This window comes from Natrix helvetica, assembly GCF_964273705.1.
Source record: "Natrix helvetica genome assembly, chromosome: 3".
Taxonomy (NCBI): Eukaryota; Metazoa; Chordata; class Lepidosauria; order Squamata; family Natricidae; genus Natrix; species Natrix helvetica.
Window position 1 is genome coordinate 49,593,561 of NC_138549.1, and position 15,534 is coordinate 49,609,094.

The following is a 15,534-nucleotide window of genomic DNA, read 5'->3' on the forward strand; positions in this document are numbered from 1 at the left end:
ATCTCTTTTGATGATGTATCTTTTTTACTTACCGCACCTTGAAGGAGAGGACGTCTTACTGCAGTTGTTGACAAAATTGACATCTGTCCCCTGAGAAATTTAGCTCTAAATCTAACTTCTCTACTCCTTTGCCTTTACACATTGGCACACCTACCTTGTATATTTTGCAGTATGCATTCAAACAAAATCTCTTAAACAACGCTATTTGATGATACTTAGGAAACATGTCTTCTGTTGCAGTTCCCGCCCTGTGGAAGAACATTCCCTCCCACAAATTCATCTAGCTCTGAACTTGTTCAAAATATTTCCTTAAAATCTAATTTTTAGTCTAGTCTTGGACTAGAATGGATGTGGGTTCTTTGCATGGTACTAGTTTTATTTTAGAGCTTGGTTTTGTGACATTTTATCAGGCTTGGTACATTTGCAAAAAAGCTCAAATGTGCACTTTGATATAGAGGATTTTAAAGATCAATATTCAATTGAAACCTCTTCCTGGGATCATGACTAACTGAACACACACCCAGCGAGAGATCTCCAAAGGATTTTTCCCTGGGTGTTCTTCTTCTGCCTTCTAATTGAAGGGACTGGTATCCCATCAGCTTTTATGACCCACCAGGCCAGGGTGTGTTGAAGAACTTCCCCTGGGAACCCTTCAATGAAGCTGTAAGTCGGCAGACAGTTTCTGGAGTTGAACTCCAAAGCTGTCTGCATGCTAAAAGCTGGGAGGGGAGGGGCTGCAATCTGTTTGGGAGTTGAAGAAGCACCTTTCAAATAGACAGTAAATTATGACTTCCTTTTCTTAATCACCTTCAATGATTATTATTCTATCTTAAATCAACTTAAAAGAGGATTTTTCTAGCAACAGCCTGCTATACCTTTTTGAAGACCTGCACCATTTTAGGGATCTCTTTTTAAAGAACAAAGAAACTAAGGCAAGCCAAATAAAGAAGTGTGCTGAGAAAAAAAAGAGCTGACAGGGAAAGATAAAGATTGAAGCCATGATTTTAATTTACTATTGTAGCAATTGATAGCTTGATCTTCTTAGTTGTGAGTGGCTAAAATCTTCTGGTTCTGACTAAAAGAGGAAGGAAAGATAGTGGAGCAAAGTATTAGAGATATATTTGAAAAGTCTCTAAATAAAATCCGCCAATTTGTTGAACAGTTGTTCTCTGATGATAAAAAATCCTCTCAAAGTATTTCTGAGATGCAAACATGTGAAGAATGTTACCAAACTGCAGAGGCAAATTCACAAATAGCTGAAAATGCAGAGGAGTTTATCACAGTTTTGGAAGAACCTGATATTAACTTTCACTTTTGCCTTCCTTACTATGATTCAAATGTAAACCTCTCAACACGACTAAAAGAAGAGCGTCAAGAAAAAAGACAAATTTGGGCCTTTTTCTTTAAGGACATTAACAAGGTTGAGAATTTTGATAAAAAGAAAGGCCTACAAGTCTTTAATACTTTCAGAGAAGAAAAATATCTTACTCCATGGAAATAAGCTGGAAGGAGAGAGTTAAACTTAATGAGTTAACTGGAATCAGGATGCATTTTTCTCTGCTTGATATGTGCAAGTGAAAGAAAAGTTTAACCCAAAATTTGAAAATGTATTTTTAAAAAATATTATATAATGCTTAAGTAACTCTTAAAGTAGGCAAAAGCTATTGAAAATGTATTTGAGAATACCCGTATTAAGAGAAATTTAAAGAAAATGTTGTATCAGTTTAAAGAAAAACTCTGTATGTTAAAAAGGATTTTTAGAAAAGAAAAAAAATCTATAAAAGTAGTTTGGAGGGAGGGAATTAAATGCAATATTGAAGTTTAAAACCTGTATGTTAAGAAGTCAAAGAATAAGATGTATTAGAAAGTTTTGATTTTTTAAAAAAGTGGTTTTGTGTGTGTTTTTAAAAAGTTTAGTACCTTGAAGGAAAGAGGAGGGTGAAGAAAAAAAGAAAATGATAGGATATTTAACAGTATCTGATAATAGATAGCCAAGCTAAATGGGATACCCTTATGCAACATAATAATCAGAAACGTTTCAATTTTATGAATGTCTAAATATCTAGCGAACAATAATAAACAAAGCAAAAACCCCAAAATACTAACAGTTTGTTTCAATTGCAAGAATGAACATCTTTGTTACTGCAAGATAGGAGAAAAGAAAGCAGAGATTTGTATTTGTATCTTTATCCTGGGGAAGCAAAATATAAACCAACATATAAGTTTATTTTTAAAAAAAGATGTAAGTAATTTTCAAACCTACCTGTGAGACTTCACTTGTACTTGCTCCCTTCATTGAATCTGACATGGAAACAGATGCTGCTTTCTTTTTCTCCACACTTCTAGTGGGGGAAGGCTTGTAAAAAGTTTTAAGAGGGCTGGCTGGTGCTATACGAGGACAGATATGGAATACTAAAGAGTTATAGTACAATAGCAAGTTCATTAGGAGACATAGACAAAGAAAGCAAGAAATAAAGGAAAGAAACTGCACCATTTTATTAGAAACAACCAAATACATACTTTCCCAAAACATTAATAAATTGTCTTCCCATTTTAAATAACCATGCTCAAGCAACTTAACATTAAGCGTATAAGCATTTTATTTGCAAGTGTTTAAGATTGGGACATTCAAAATTCTTCATTTTCTAATAAATTACTGCTATAAGTTAGTAAAGGCAGATACACATATAACAACTTTAAAAAATGAATAGACATATAAGGTTGAAAACAGATCTATTATCCCCAACATAATTTTAGTTATGTAAATTTCACTGGCTAGATGAATCATTTTAAATCCTTCATTTAGTGTTAACCTGGTGAACCCTATATATTTTGAACTCCCTGTATATTTTATGAATAATTTTCTAGGCTCCTTAAATTTACTATTTTATGGGAAGATTGTTTTTAGTAGCTAAAATATTTCTGAAGATATTGGCTTTACCTGAATCAGTATATATCTCAGAAAGCATTAAAGTACTTCTACATCTGGCTAAAGAAGCTTGTGTGGGAGTCAATAGTCGAGAAATGATAAAAGTTTCCATTGGACTAAGATGCATGTGATGAGCTGAAGGATGGGAGCAAATGAAAAAAATAAATTAAAAATAATCACTTTTAAAATGTGCAACTAAACATAAAAATAAACAAGATATACAAAAAAAATATAAACAACTACAACAAAAAATAAAGCTAAACATATTTTAAAGTTCAAAACCTTTGATTTAATTCTTCCACAAACAATTTTTCATTAGGTAACCCACGTTAGATCTTGGTCAATCAAACAAATATGTTAAATTACTGTATTAGCATCTATTAGAATTAGACATAAAATGGCAAAACACTTTAAAAATGATTTGATAGTTAAATCAAAAGTTTAATTTTATGGTCAGCCTAATATTGCCCTTACCAGAGGTGGGTTGCTCCCGGTTGGGCCCGAATTGGAAGAACCGGTAGTAGCGGTGGCGGGAGGTTCCGCCCACCCGCCCAGACGTTTCTGCGCATGCGCAGAAGCATTGCATGCAAGTGTGCATGCGCGCCCAAACCGGTAGCAAAAAGATTGGCAACCCACCACTGGTCCTTACCTATATTATTAAATCTTCTATCATCTTTGATAGATACATTGAAATGTGAGTTGATATATTGATCGTGATAGTCTAAGCACAAGTGATCAGGAAGGAGCATCACAGAGCTATTTTGTTTGGGCCTTAAATTCAAATGTAAGAATCTGCTTTAATTAATACAAAATATTCAGATTACGTTTTGTTCAATTTTTATATTCTGCCATTTTTTAATTAGTGATCTCAAAACCTACAGAATTCTCCTTTGTAAATGTTGCCATTGGCCTGGTAACAGCAAATATGCTATAGTGCAAATTCTATATGAAGCATGTTTTGAGCAACAGTAATTGAAGAATTATTGGTGAAAACATCTCAGAAAATAGAACAGAAAAAGATGATTTCAGACCAAACATCATGCACAAGACTGAATTTCAGTTGAACCAGCACGTCACCACAGTCACCAGATAAGTGAAATCAAATGCACAAAATTAACAAGAAGCATATTTAGAATAGAATAACAGAGTTGGAAGGGACCTTGGAGGTCTTCTAGTCTAACCTCCCGCTTAGGCAGGAAACCCTACACCATTTCAGACAACTTCTGGAGGCAAACTGTTCCACTGATTAATTGTTCTAACTGTCAGGAAATTTCTCCTCAGTTCTAAGTTGCTTCTCTCCTTGATTGGTTTCCACCCATTGCTTCTTGTTCTACCCTCAAGTGCCTTGGAGAATAGTTTGACTCCCTCTTCTTTGTGACAACCCCTGAGATTTTGGAACACTGCTATCATGTCTCCCCTAGTCCTTCTTTCTCTTAAGCTAGACATACCCAGTTCCTGCAACCGTTCTCCATATGTTTTAGTCTCCAGTCCCCTAATCGTCTTTGTTGGTCTTCCCTGCACTCTTTCTAGAGTCTCAACATCTTTTTTACATCCTGACGACCAAAACTGAATGCAGGATTCCAAGTGTGGCCTTACCAAGGCATTATAAAGTGATAACTGCTAACAGGCAGTTAAGCTTCTTTCCTCCCCCCCCCACCCATTCCTGATCCTGCCTTTCTTCCACCAAACAGGCAGCTGGCTTCTTTCCTAAGGGGGAGCCTGAAGTCCTAGGGTGGCAGATGGGGGGGGGGGGTACTCAGTATAGCTTTTATGCTATAATGGTGGGTTGGAGGGAATCAAATACTTCTTGTGGACGAACAGGCCTGGTGACTCATCAGTATTGACTGAAGGCAGAGACTTCATTGGTCAGAACAGCTTCAGAAGAACAGCACATGGTGTGGTGGCAGCCGCTGGAACAGCATAGAAAGCAAAGGGAAGACTACTAACTATACATTTCCCAGGAAAATCATGTTAATGGTGGCAAAACCTAACAATGGCCCCGAGTACGGGCAACCCTTTAATGGGGCAAGGGTGCTAAGAATCTCCTGGTCCATTAGAAGCATGATAAACCCAAAACTACGACTTGGAACATGGAACCTGAAAAGCCTATATGAAGCTGGGAAAATACACAACACTATCCAAGAAATGTTCAAATACAATATCTCTATATTGGGAGTGAGTGAAATGCGCTGGCCTGAAAATGGAATGTGTAGAATAGAGATTATACTATCTACTACTCTGGTGAAAATATTAAACATCATTGAAACAGAGTAGCTATAATAGTAAACAATCTTAACAAAAAAATGGGCCTGTAGTTTTTGATTAGCGTTAAATCAGAGTTTCTTTGTTAAATTTGGACTATAAAATATTCATGGCCATAGTGGCCGAATGGCTAAAAAACTTTCTAGGGGGAATTTATCAATGTGGATCAGAATGGCTTCTCATCAAGAAGGCAACTAAAAAATAACATCAGGACGCTACTAGACATCTTAGAATATTATGAAGTCCACAGTGAGAAACAAATGGCCTTGATATTTATCAACGCACAAAAGCATTCAACAACATCAAATGGGTTTTTATGTTGTGCCCGTTAAAATACATGGAATTTGGTGAAAACTTCATAAATACGTTTAAGGCACTTTATTGCAATCAAATGGCCAGAGTGGTAATAAATGGGAATACAACTCAAGAGCTTTAAAATCCAAAAAGGCACGAGGCACGGGTGCCCACTATCACCACTATTATTTATATTAACATTGGAGGTCTTGACTAGCATAATTTGAAAAGATGAGCAAATTAAGGGTTTAGAAATTAAAAAGGAAATATTTAAGCTCCAAGCGTTGCAGACGATCTGGTGTTTATTATGGAAAAACCATTGCGGTCTTGTATGAGGCTAATGGAAGTACTGGGGGACTATGAGGAAGTAGCTGGTTTGAGGGTAAATAAAGAAAAAACTAAGCTGTTAGTGAAAAATATGACAAATGTTCAGAAAAATGAATTAGTTGAGAGAATAAACATTCAAATAGCAAAGAAAGTGAGATATTTAGGAATACAATTAAAGGTGAAATGCGTAACACTCAAAGCAAATAATTACAATAAACTATTTGACCAAATTAAGGAGGATTTAGAACGGTGGAAAAATTTACAGCTCTCCTTCATGAGGAGAATAGCAACAGTCAAAATGAACATCTTAACCAAAATACCTTCTTTATTTCAAAACATACCAATAATATTGGAGAAAGAATATTTCAGAAATTTAAACATAATGGTATCTAAATTTATTTGCAAGGAGAGAGGCCCAGAATTAAACTGAAACTCTTACAGGATTCCAAGGAAAGAGGAGGATTCAGACTGCCCAATTGGAAAAAGTGGCAGCACTAACAAGGGCAAAAGATTGAATAGGACTTAAAAATAGAAGACGATTAGCATTGGAAGATCATGGTATGCAAATGGGATGGCATGCCTTCCTATGGGATGGAAAACATAAAGCCCACCAGTACTTCCAGAGGCACCATACAAGACGAGCTCTACTTGATGTGTGGTTGAGGAGTAAAGAACAAAATTACATGGAAACTCTAAACTGGTTATTGACGTTGAAGATGTTCATGCATCCGGATTTTATTAATTTACGGAAAGTAATTACTTATAAGAAGATACGAAACAAAAGAGGTGAACTAAAATCTAGAAGAAAATTATATGAGGAAGGAATAGAACTGGAATAGTGGGCGTACATACAAGTTTAATCCTGATACATAAAAGACAAAAAAGAATGGGGTATTAAGAAAGAATCAACAGAATTAGATAAAATTTTATTAGGTGAAGAGGAGAAAATGATTAAAAAATTATATCAGTATCTATTGGATTATACAATGGTGGAAGAACAGGTAAAGGAAACCATGTCACAGGGAGTAGGAACTTTGGTTACAGCATAGATTTGGACAATTGGCAAGATTTATGGGAAAGAAACAGAAAGTTAATTTTAGCCACCACATACAAGGAAAACTTATGCAAAATGTTCTATAGGTGGCACATCCCTCCCACAAGATTAGCTAAAATTAATAAAAACATATTGCCACGATGTTGGAAATGTTAACACTGCACTAGGGACCTTCTACCACAGCGATGGCAAACCTTTTTTGGCTCGCGTGCTATAAGCGGGGGGAGCACAGGGGGGGTCATGCGCGGGCATGCCGCACTCATAATGCTATGCACACAATCCCAACATGCATGCGTGCATGACCAGCGCTCCCCCCTGTTTTTGGCATGCTTTCTTTGCCCTCACCAGGCTCCAGAGGCTGTATAAGAGCCTGGGGAGGGCGAAAACAGACTCCCCTGTCCCCCCCGGAGGCCCTCCGGAGGCTTCAGGAGCTTCCCTGAAGCCTCTGGAGTGAAAAAAAACAGCCCTAGGGGCAAACCAGAAGTTCAGGAATGGACTTCCGGTTTGCTCGTAGGGCAGTTTTTAGTTCTCCGGAGCCTTCAGGGACCTTCAGGAGGCTTCCCTGAAGGCTCTGGAGGACTGAAAACAGCCCTAAGAGCAAACCGGAAGTGACTTCTGGTTTGTCCGTTGGGTTGTTTTTTTGTCCTCTGGAGCCTTCAGGGAAGCCTCTGGAAGGCCCCTGAAGGCTCCAGAGGGCTTAAACCGGCCCTATGAGCAAACCGGAAGTCCGTTCTTGAACTTCCAGTTTGCCCGTAGGGGGAGTTTTTTTGCACTCTGGAGGCTTCAGGGAAGCTCCTGAAGCCTCAGGAGGGCTTGCGGGGGGGTGGGGGAGGCTGTTTTCGCCCTCCCCAGGCTCCTATAAAGCCTCTGGAGCCTGGGAAGGGCGAAAATTTGCTTTAAAAAAGCTGCAAAAAAGCTTATGTGCGCTGGCCAGCTGACAGGGCAACGCCTTGCGTGCCCTGACAAATGGCTTCGCGTACCACAGGTGCCATAGATTTGCCATCCCAGTTCTATCATATGTGGTGGGAATGCACGAAAACTAGGGCTTTTTGGCACTAGATCAGGAAGTATTTGGAAGAGATGCTAAATCAAATGATGGAGTTGAAACCAGAATTATTTCTATTAGGGATCACACACAAAAATATGGACTATATTTAATGCTGCGTATTTTAACGCAAGAGTGGTTTTTGCACAGAAATGAACAGACTGACTCTAGAGCTCAAAGACAAGGGTGAGACGGAATATCACGAAATTTGGGACAAATGGTACGATGGTTAGAAATTAGGGAAAAGGGCTGGGGCAGAAAAACACTGACAAGAATAGGAAAATATGGTATTAAGAATGTGTGATAGGTAGGAGTTGGATATGTATTTGTATGGTTAGTAATTATATAAAAGAAAGGACCAATGTATAGGTAATCTGACTGACTAAACACACATATGTAATGGATATAAAATGTAACTGTTGTAAGATCCAATCAGTATATAGAAACGTTTATTCCAGAAATGTTGCATTATGTCCAATTTTTAAACAACTTTAAAGAATTAAAAAACTTTTTAATTTTTTTTAAAAATGTAAACAATCTTGTAAATAAATGCATCATGTCCCTTATTCCTGTATCCAATATCGTCATGATGATCAAAATAAATATTAATATGAATGTTATACAAGTTTACACTCCCACAGCTGAGAGGGATGTGGAGGATTTAGAGAAGTTCTATGAAGGTATAAGCAATGTATTGAAAAACCTAAAAAGTAATGATATCACAATATTCATGGGGACTTCAATGCAAAAGTGGGAGAAGGAAGTCATGCTCCTGTAGTTGGAAACTTTGGCTTAGGTACCAGAAATGGCTACAGATTTGTAGACTTCTGCAAGAAAACATAAGCAATATGTGATGAATTCTTTTTTCAAGTTACCAAAAAGATGCCTTTACACTTGGAGATCACCAGCAGATACACAAAATAATATAGTAAGAAACCAAATTGACTATTTTACAATAAACAAAAGATTTAGAAACTCAGTAAAATTAGTAAAGACATACCCAGGCGCAGATGTACCACCAGATCATAATCTACTACTTGCCAAAGTCCAGCTGAAACTAAAAAAGATGAAAAATCCGAATCCTCCTAAACCAAGAATTGACAGTGATTTCATCATTAAACATGGATATAAGATAAAAGAAGAACTAGAAATTCATTTAAGAGAAACCAACAACCTAAATAATGAAGATGTAGAATTGAATTGGAATAAATTTTAAAAAGCAATAGTAGAGGTAACAAACTCAAAACAAAGAGAGAGGTACCACAAGAAATAACAGTGGATGATGGATGAAATTCTTCATCTCATAGATGAAAGATGCTCTTATAAAAATAAAAAACAAAGAAAAATACAATTAATTGCAGAAAACAATTAGAAGAAAATTTCAATTGGCAAAAGAAAAGTGGTTTGCAAAGAGATGCAAAGAAAAAGAAAAGACAGAATTTATTCATGTTAATTTCAACTTACACAAAAAAGTGAAAGCAGCAGCAGAAGCAGCAGATGTCTACAAAAAGAAAACCAACAACTTAGTGACGAGGAGAAATCATCTTGAATGAGAATGAAAAACTTAAAAGATGGAAGGAATATATTGAAGAACTTTTTGAGGACACTAAGGATTATACTGATATAGGAAGTATAACAACTGGACCAAACATCACTATGGAGGATGTTTAACACGCAATAAAAATAGCAAGAAAAGCCACAGGACCTGATGATATCACAGTAGAAATTTTAAAATTGCTGGAAGACAATGGGAAGAAATTTTTACTGCAGCTATTCAATCGAATATATGAAAGAGGAAAGATACTAACTGATTGGCTAAAGTCAACCTTTGTGACAATCCTCAAAAAAAATGCAAAAAAGTGTACCCAATACAGAACAATAAGCTCAATGAGTCATGCCCTGAAAATATTCCTGAGAATAATTCACACAAGAATATATAACAAAATTGAGGAGTGTCTAAGTAACACACAATTTGGTTTCAGAAACAATCTTGGTACACGAGATGCCTTATTCAGCATTCAAGTTCTTGTACAACTCTGTAGAGATGTCAATCACAGTGTTTACATGTGCTTCATTGATTTTGAAAAAGTGTTTGATAAAATAAGACACAGCAAACTATTACAAATCCTGAAACAAGTGGGTCTAGATGACAAAGACATTCGAATCATAAAGAACCTATATAGGTGTCAAGTAGCAAATGTGAGACTAAGCCAAAAATACTCAGATGATGCAGAAATACGAAGAGTGGGTCAGACAGGGCGGTATTTTCTCTCCGCTGTTGTTTAATATTTACTCTGAGTCAATTTTCAATGAAGCACTGGAAAACATTGATGCTGGCCTCAAAGTAAATGGTATTCAGATCAACAATTTAAGATATGCTGATGACACAGTTCTGCATGAAAACCTTCAGCTCCTCATCAACAGTCTCAGAAATATCTGAAAACTGTGGCTTGAATCTTAATACCTCAAAAATCAAGATCATGGTTGTTAGCAAACAACCCAATAATTTACCACTGATAAATTCGGAAGGAATACCACTAGAAAAAGAAGGATTACATGCCTTGGTTATAATTTACATGAAAGCTGGGACATGATCAGTTAAGTAACTACAAGGATAGAGAAAGCTCAAACAGCATTCTTCAAAATGAAAAAGGTTTATGTCACAGTCACAACATAAGCCTAAATCTGAAAATCAGGCTTTTCAGAGGTTACATCTTTTCTATCCTGCTCTATGGAATAGAGAGTTAGTATCTGACAGAAAACCACTTGAAGAAACTAGAAGCATTTGAAATGTGGATTTACATTTTTACGTATAAGCTGGGTTAACAAACGTATAAGCTGGGTTAACAAAATCACAAATGAGGAGGTGATAAGCCTCCTGGGAAAGCAAAGGGAAATCATCAAAGACATTAAAAAGCTAAAGTTAGTATATTTTGGACATGTGATGCGACACCCAGAAAAATATGGCATCCTTCACTTAATCCTCCAGGGAAAGATTGAAGGCAAACAAGATCCAGGCAGAAGAAGAACATCATGGCTTCAAAACCTAAGGGACTGGTTTGAACAAAACTCAGCAGCACTCAGCAGCTGTTGACAAAAATAGGATTACCAACATGATCGCCAATGTCCGAAGATGGATATGGCAAGACGACGTAGAAGAATTAAGACTTCATGAGATCTTGATTCTATCCCTCTGTTTATGCAGCCAAGAACTGTGTTGGCTTTTTTGGCAGTTGCAGCACACTGCTGGCTCATATTTAAATGATTGTCCACTAGGACTCCAAAATCCCTCTCACAGTTACTACTAGTGAGGTACCACCTATACTGTACCTGTGCATTTTGTTTTTCTTGCCTAAAAGTAGAATCTTACTTTTTTCACCATTGAATTTCATTTTGTTAGATAGCACCCAATGTTCAAGTCTGTCAAGATCCTTCTGTATCTTAAGTTTATCTTCTGGAGTATTGGCTATTCCTGCAAGCTTGGTGTCATCTGCAAATTTGATGAGTTCCCGATCTATCCCCTCCTCCAAATCATTGATGATGTTGAAGGGCACTGGGCCTAAAACAGAGCCTTGGGGTACCCCACTGCATGCTTCCCTCCATATAGATGAAGTTCCATTGAGGACTACACATTGAGTGCAGTTGGTCAGCCACTTATGAATCCATCTGGTGGTGATAATGTCTAAGCCACATTTTTCTATTTGATCAAGTCAGTGACGTGCAGTCAGGTGAGGCAGGTGAGGCACAGCCTCACCACTCTCATCATGAAAAAAAAAAAAGTAAAAGGAAAAAGCTGAGCTAGTTGCTGCCTCACCATGGATGACTCTGCTTAACCTCACTGGTGCTCTCCCTCCCCAAGTGTAGTGACTTCCTCCCCAGGCCCCCATTCATTTCTCTCTCTCACACACACAGCTGGATAAAACTATATAAAAATCTAGCCCAGATTCACTGATTACAAGTTTGAAAAGGCAACGTGGCTCCATCTGCAATCAAACTACACTTGGGGAGGGAGAGCACAAGCGAGCACTGAGGAGACCACAGGAGGAGGCAGGAAGCCAGGCAGAGCCATGCTGTAGTACACGCACTTCCCCCCAGCCTCTTTCTTTTGGAAGTCTCAGATCGGCTCCCCTCCGGCTTCTCTGCCTCTCCTCTCACCCCAGCCTGCCAGCAGGAGGTGGTGGGTGGGCTTTATTGTGTTCCAGGCATTTCCCACCCAGACAGCAGGCTGCATTTGCAATGGTGGAGGTGTTTGGGAAAGGCAGCAGAGGAATGGGGGGGGGGGCAGAGGAGCTGCTTTCAAGCCACTGGAAAAGATATCCAATCCAACTTTTGTGTGTGTGGGGGTTTGTTTGAGAGTGAGTGAGAGAGGGAAGGGGTAGGAGAGATAGTCCAATCCAACTTCTGTGTGTGTGTGTGTGTGTGTGTGTGTGTGTGTGTGTTTGAGAGAGGGGGAGGAAGGGAGAGAGGGAGGAAGGAGGGGAAGGAAAAGAAAAAGAAAGAAGGAGCAAAGGAGAAAAACAAATGCTGTCGCTTTAAATTGGAACTGAGCATGCCTGGCTGTGGAATTCTGGGAGTTGAAGTCAACAAGTCTAAAAATATTTTAAACCCAGCACTGTGTCAGTGCCTCACCAGTCATAAACCTCACCGCACGTCACTGGATCAAGTAGTAGGTTATGGTCTACTTTATCAAATGCCTTACTGAAGTCCAAGTAAATTATATCAACGGCATTCCTCTGCTCCACTAATTTTGTCACTTTGTCAAAGAATGCAATAAGATTAGTCTGGCGTGATCTGTTTTTGACAAACAGATGTTGTCAAAATGTTGACTTTTGGTTATTACTTTATTTGCTTCTAGATATTCGCTAATCCATTGCTTTATTATCTTTTCCAGAATCTTCCCTGATACTGAGGTCAGGCTGATAAGTCTGTAGTTTCATGGATCTATTTTTTTTCCTTTTTTGGAGATGGGAACTACATCAGCTGATTTCCGGTCCTCTGGCAGTTCCCCGGTGCTCCAGGATCTTTGAAAGATATAGTTCAGTGGTTATGATATCTCGTCTGCCAGTTCCTTCAGAACCTTGAGGCGTAATCTATCCAGTCCTGATTATTTGAACTCGTCTAAGGTAGACAGGTGCTCACTTACCATTTTCTTCCCTATTTTAACTTGTGTTCCTAATCTGTTTTTTGTGGTGCTGTTTTTGATAGGTTGGACTGTTTTTTCCTTTTGTGTAAAGGTGCAAAAATGAGTTAACTAGTTCTGCTTTCTTCCTCTTGCTTGTCACCTTCTTGCCGCTTTCTCCCAGCAATTGACCAATTTTTTCCTTAACTTTTTTCTTGTTTTTAACATGTTGGAAGAAGCTTTTTTTTGTTAATTTGTTTACTTTTGTCGCAAGCCTTTGTTCATTGTGAGCCTTCTTTCCTTACTTCATATTTGCAGGCTCAGGCTATTTGCTGATATTCTGCCTTAATTATGTGCCCCTCTTTCCACTTTTTATACTTGTCCTTTTGTCTTTCAATTTGTCAGAGAGTTCTTTATGCAGCCATGCTCGTTTCTTTTGAGAGCTATTATTTTTCTTCATTGGTATTGTGCTAGGCCTGCCTTTTATAATCTCACTTTTCAACATTCCAAGTAATTGGAATTAATTACATCTATTCTCAAATGCAAGACTTATAGACTCCAAATTTGCATAATATGTTTACAAAAGAGATCCGTATCACAAATTATTCCTCTTGCTTGGTTACTTTCTTTTCTCTCAAATTTGGTGTCAGCCCTGGAAGTCATCTTTTTCTTGAATTCTTCAGGGCTGCCACATTTCAGTGCTGTGGGAAACTGGGAGGGGGGATTGCATGGAGTCACAGGGATATCGAGCCATAATAACATTCCTTTCTCAGAGAGTCATGGACATTCGGCCTGCACTTGGAGTGGTGTGACTGGGAGGCACTTCCAGTTGGGATATTGCATTGATTGGACCATGTGATAGACATGTGAGTGCAGGGGAAGGGTCTTGGACTTTCCTTTGGGTGGGGAAAACCTGGAAGCTTTCAGATTAGTGTTTTCCCAGATGTGCCAATATGACATCTCTAATAAAATGGTTCTTTGAGAAACTTCTAGCCTCAGCGTCTTCTTTTGTTGGGGGTGTTACTTGGAACCTTGACATTTGAGTTGAGATCTTCCCAAAATAGAATATATTTTAGAAAGATCTCAACTAGTCTAGCATGTACCATGAGCAGAGCTCATGCAGTCTCTACTCAGCCTGCTACTATAGATACAAATTGAATTTATACACTAGCCTCAACACTAGAATTACTGGACAAAGTGATCAGGCTCTGTCTTAACAGTCTTGCAATCAAGCACAAATAATACCACAATGAAAATATTATTAGTTGCTTTCTTCTAATCAGTTACACTTATTTCAGATATTACTTTACTCGAACAGAACATCTGAATCCTAACTCCTGAAAATATGCCTGCTTCTCAGGTGCCACCTGACCATAGAAGGGACCTAATCACAGTGTGAAAGCAAGAGTTTAAAACAAAAACCTTGTTTACATTCTATCCAAAGTTGTCCCACAAATAAAATAATTTAACATTTAGTACTTTATGCTTTAGTACCAGCAAAAAAGCAACTACATAGAAAATATATTTTATGTTATTTAACATTATTTATAAAAATGGCTGAACAATTTGAATCCAAAGCATTTTAAGAAATTGTACAACTGTTCAGAATATTTGAAGCGTACATTCATGCCTTGTTGTAATTCTTATTACAGTTCTTTAAGAACAGCATTATTATCCTCAGCTTAAGAGGGAAAACAATGCCTTGTACAAAACCTTGTATTTTGGAAAAGAATCTATTTCTAAATGCAATTTCTTACCTACCATACTTTATTTATATTTCACTGGAAAGCAAGTGCCATTTTGTACCATATTTAACTCCAGGACATGAATACTGGAAGAATCTCTTTTTCTGTATACAGTATATCATGGATGTAATAATGGTAATAATATTTTAGATGAGCAATAAAGTTATATATGTGAGTTTTAAATGTTTCAGTTTTTTTAAAGAAAAACACACTGTTACAGCACAATTCTGTCCTCTTTTCCACATGGTTGCAATGAGTTAGAAAAATATTCTCAAGCTATTTTGCTGGTAGAAAAAATGTCAGAAGGGAATGTCGGCTATTGGAAAATCCCCAGTATAGTTCTTCCAGTATAGTTAGTACATCTTTTTGTGATTGAAATCCAAAGGGCAGAAAAAGGTAGGCCCTGTTCACTTGTGTAATAAAGTTTGTGTGTATTTTTGTGTATGTATATGTGGGTATGCACATGCAGTCTGTCTGTCTTATCCCAAGGTCAAGACAAGTCAGCAAGGCTCTTGTCTTCTTCTTTTGTCCTAGTTGAGATGTTCTACAGGTACTCTTAAAGCAATAGCTCAGTAAGATATAACATGCATTCTCTACTACCACTGTTATGAACAAGATATAAACTAGAAATACCTTAAAATGTGATTAAAACTTTTGAAATGACTAATGTTAAACATGTAATTATAGCAGTCTTGGTTCCCAAGATACCATGATTAGAGAGCAGACAGCAAGAGGTCAAATTGGATGCAGAGAAGACAT

General features: G+C 37.6%; 1 protein-coding gene across 10 annotated transcripts in view; it reads right to left on the reverse strand.

Moving 5' to 3' along the window:
• Positions 1-15,534, reverse strand: part of MAP7D2 (MAP7 domain containing 2) — a 108,029-nt gene that overhangs the window by 64,636 nt on the left and 27,859 nt on the right. For 7 of the 10 annotated variants that reach the window (XM_081947965.1, XM_081947960.1, XM_081947957.1 and 4 more), the window contains 2 exons: positions 2,942-3,064; positions 2,264-2,388 (listed from right to left, as the gene is read on the reverse strand). In XM_081947965.1, the coding sequence (XP_081804091.1) occupies positions 2,264-2,388; positions 2,942-3,064 (248 nt within the window). The remainder of the gene's footprint in view (positions 1-2,263; positions 2,389-2,941; positions 3,065-15,534) is intronic. The other 3 variants (XM_081947961.1, XM_081947963.1, XM_081947966.1) reach the window with 1 other exon arrangement.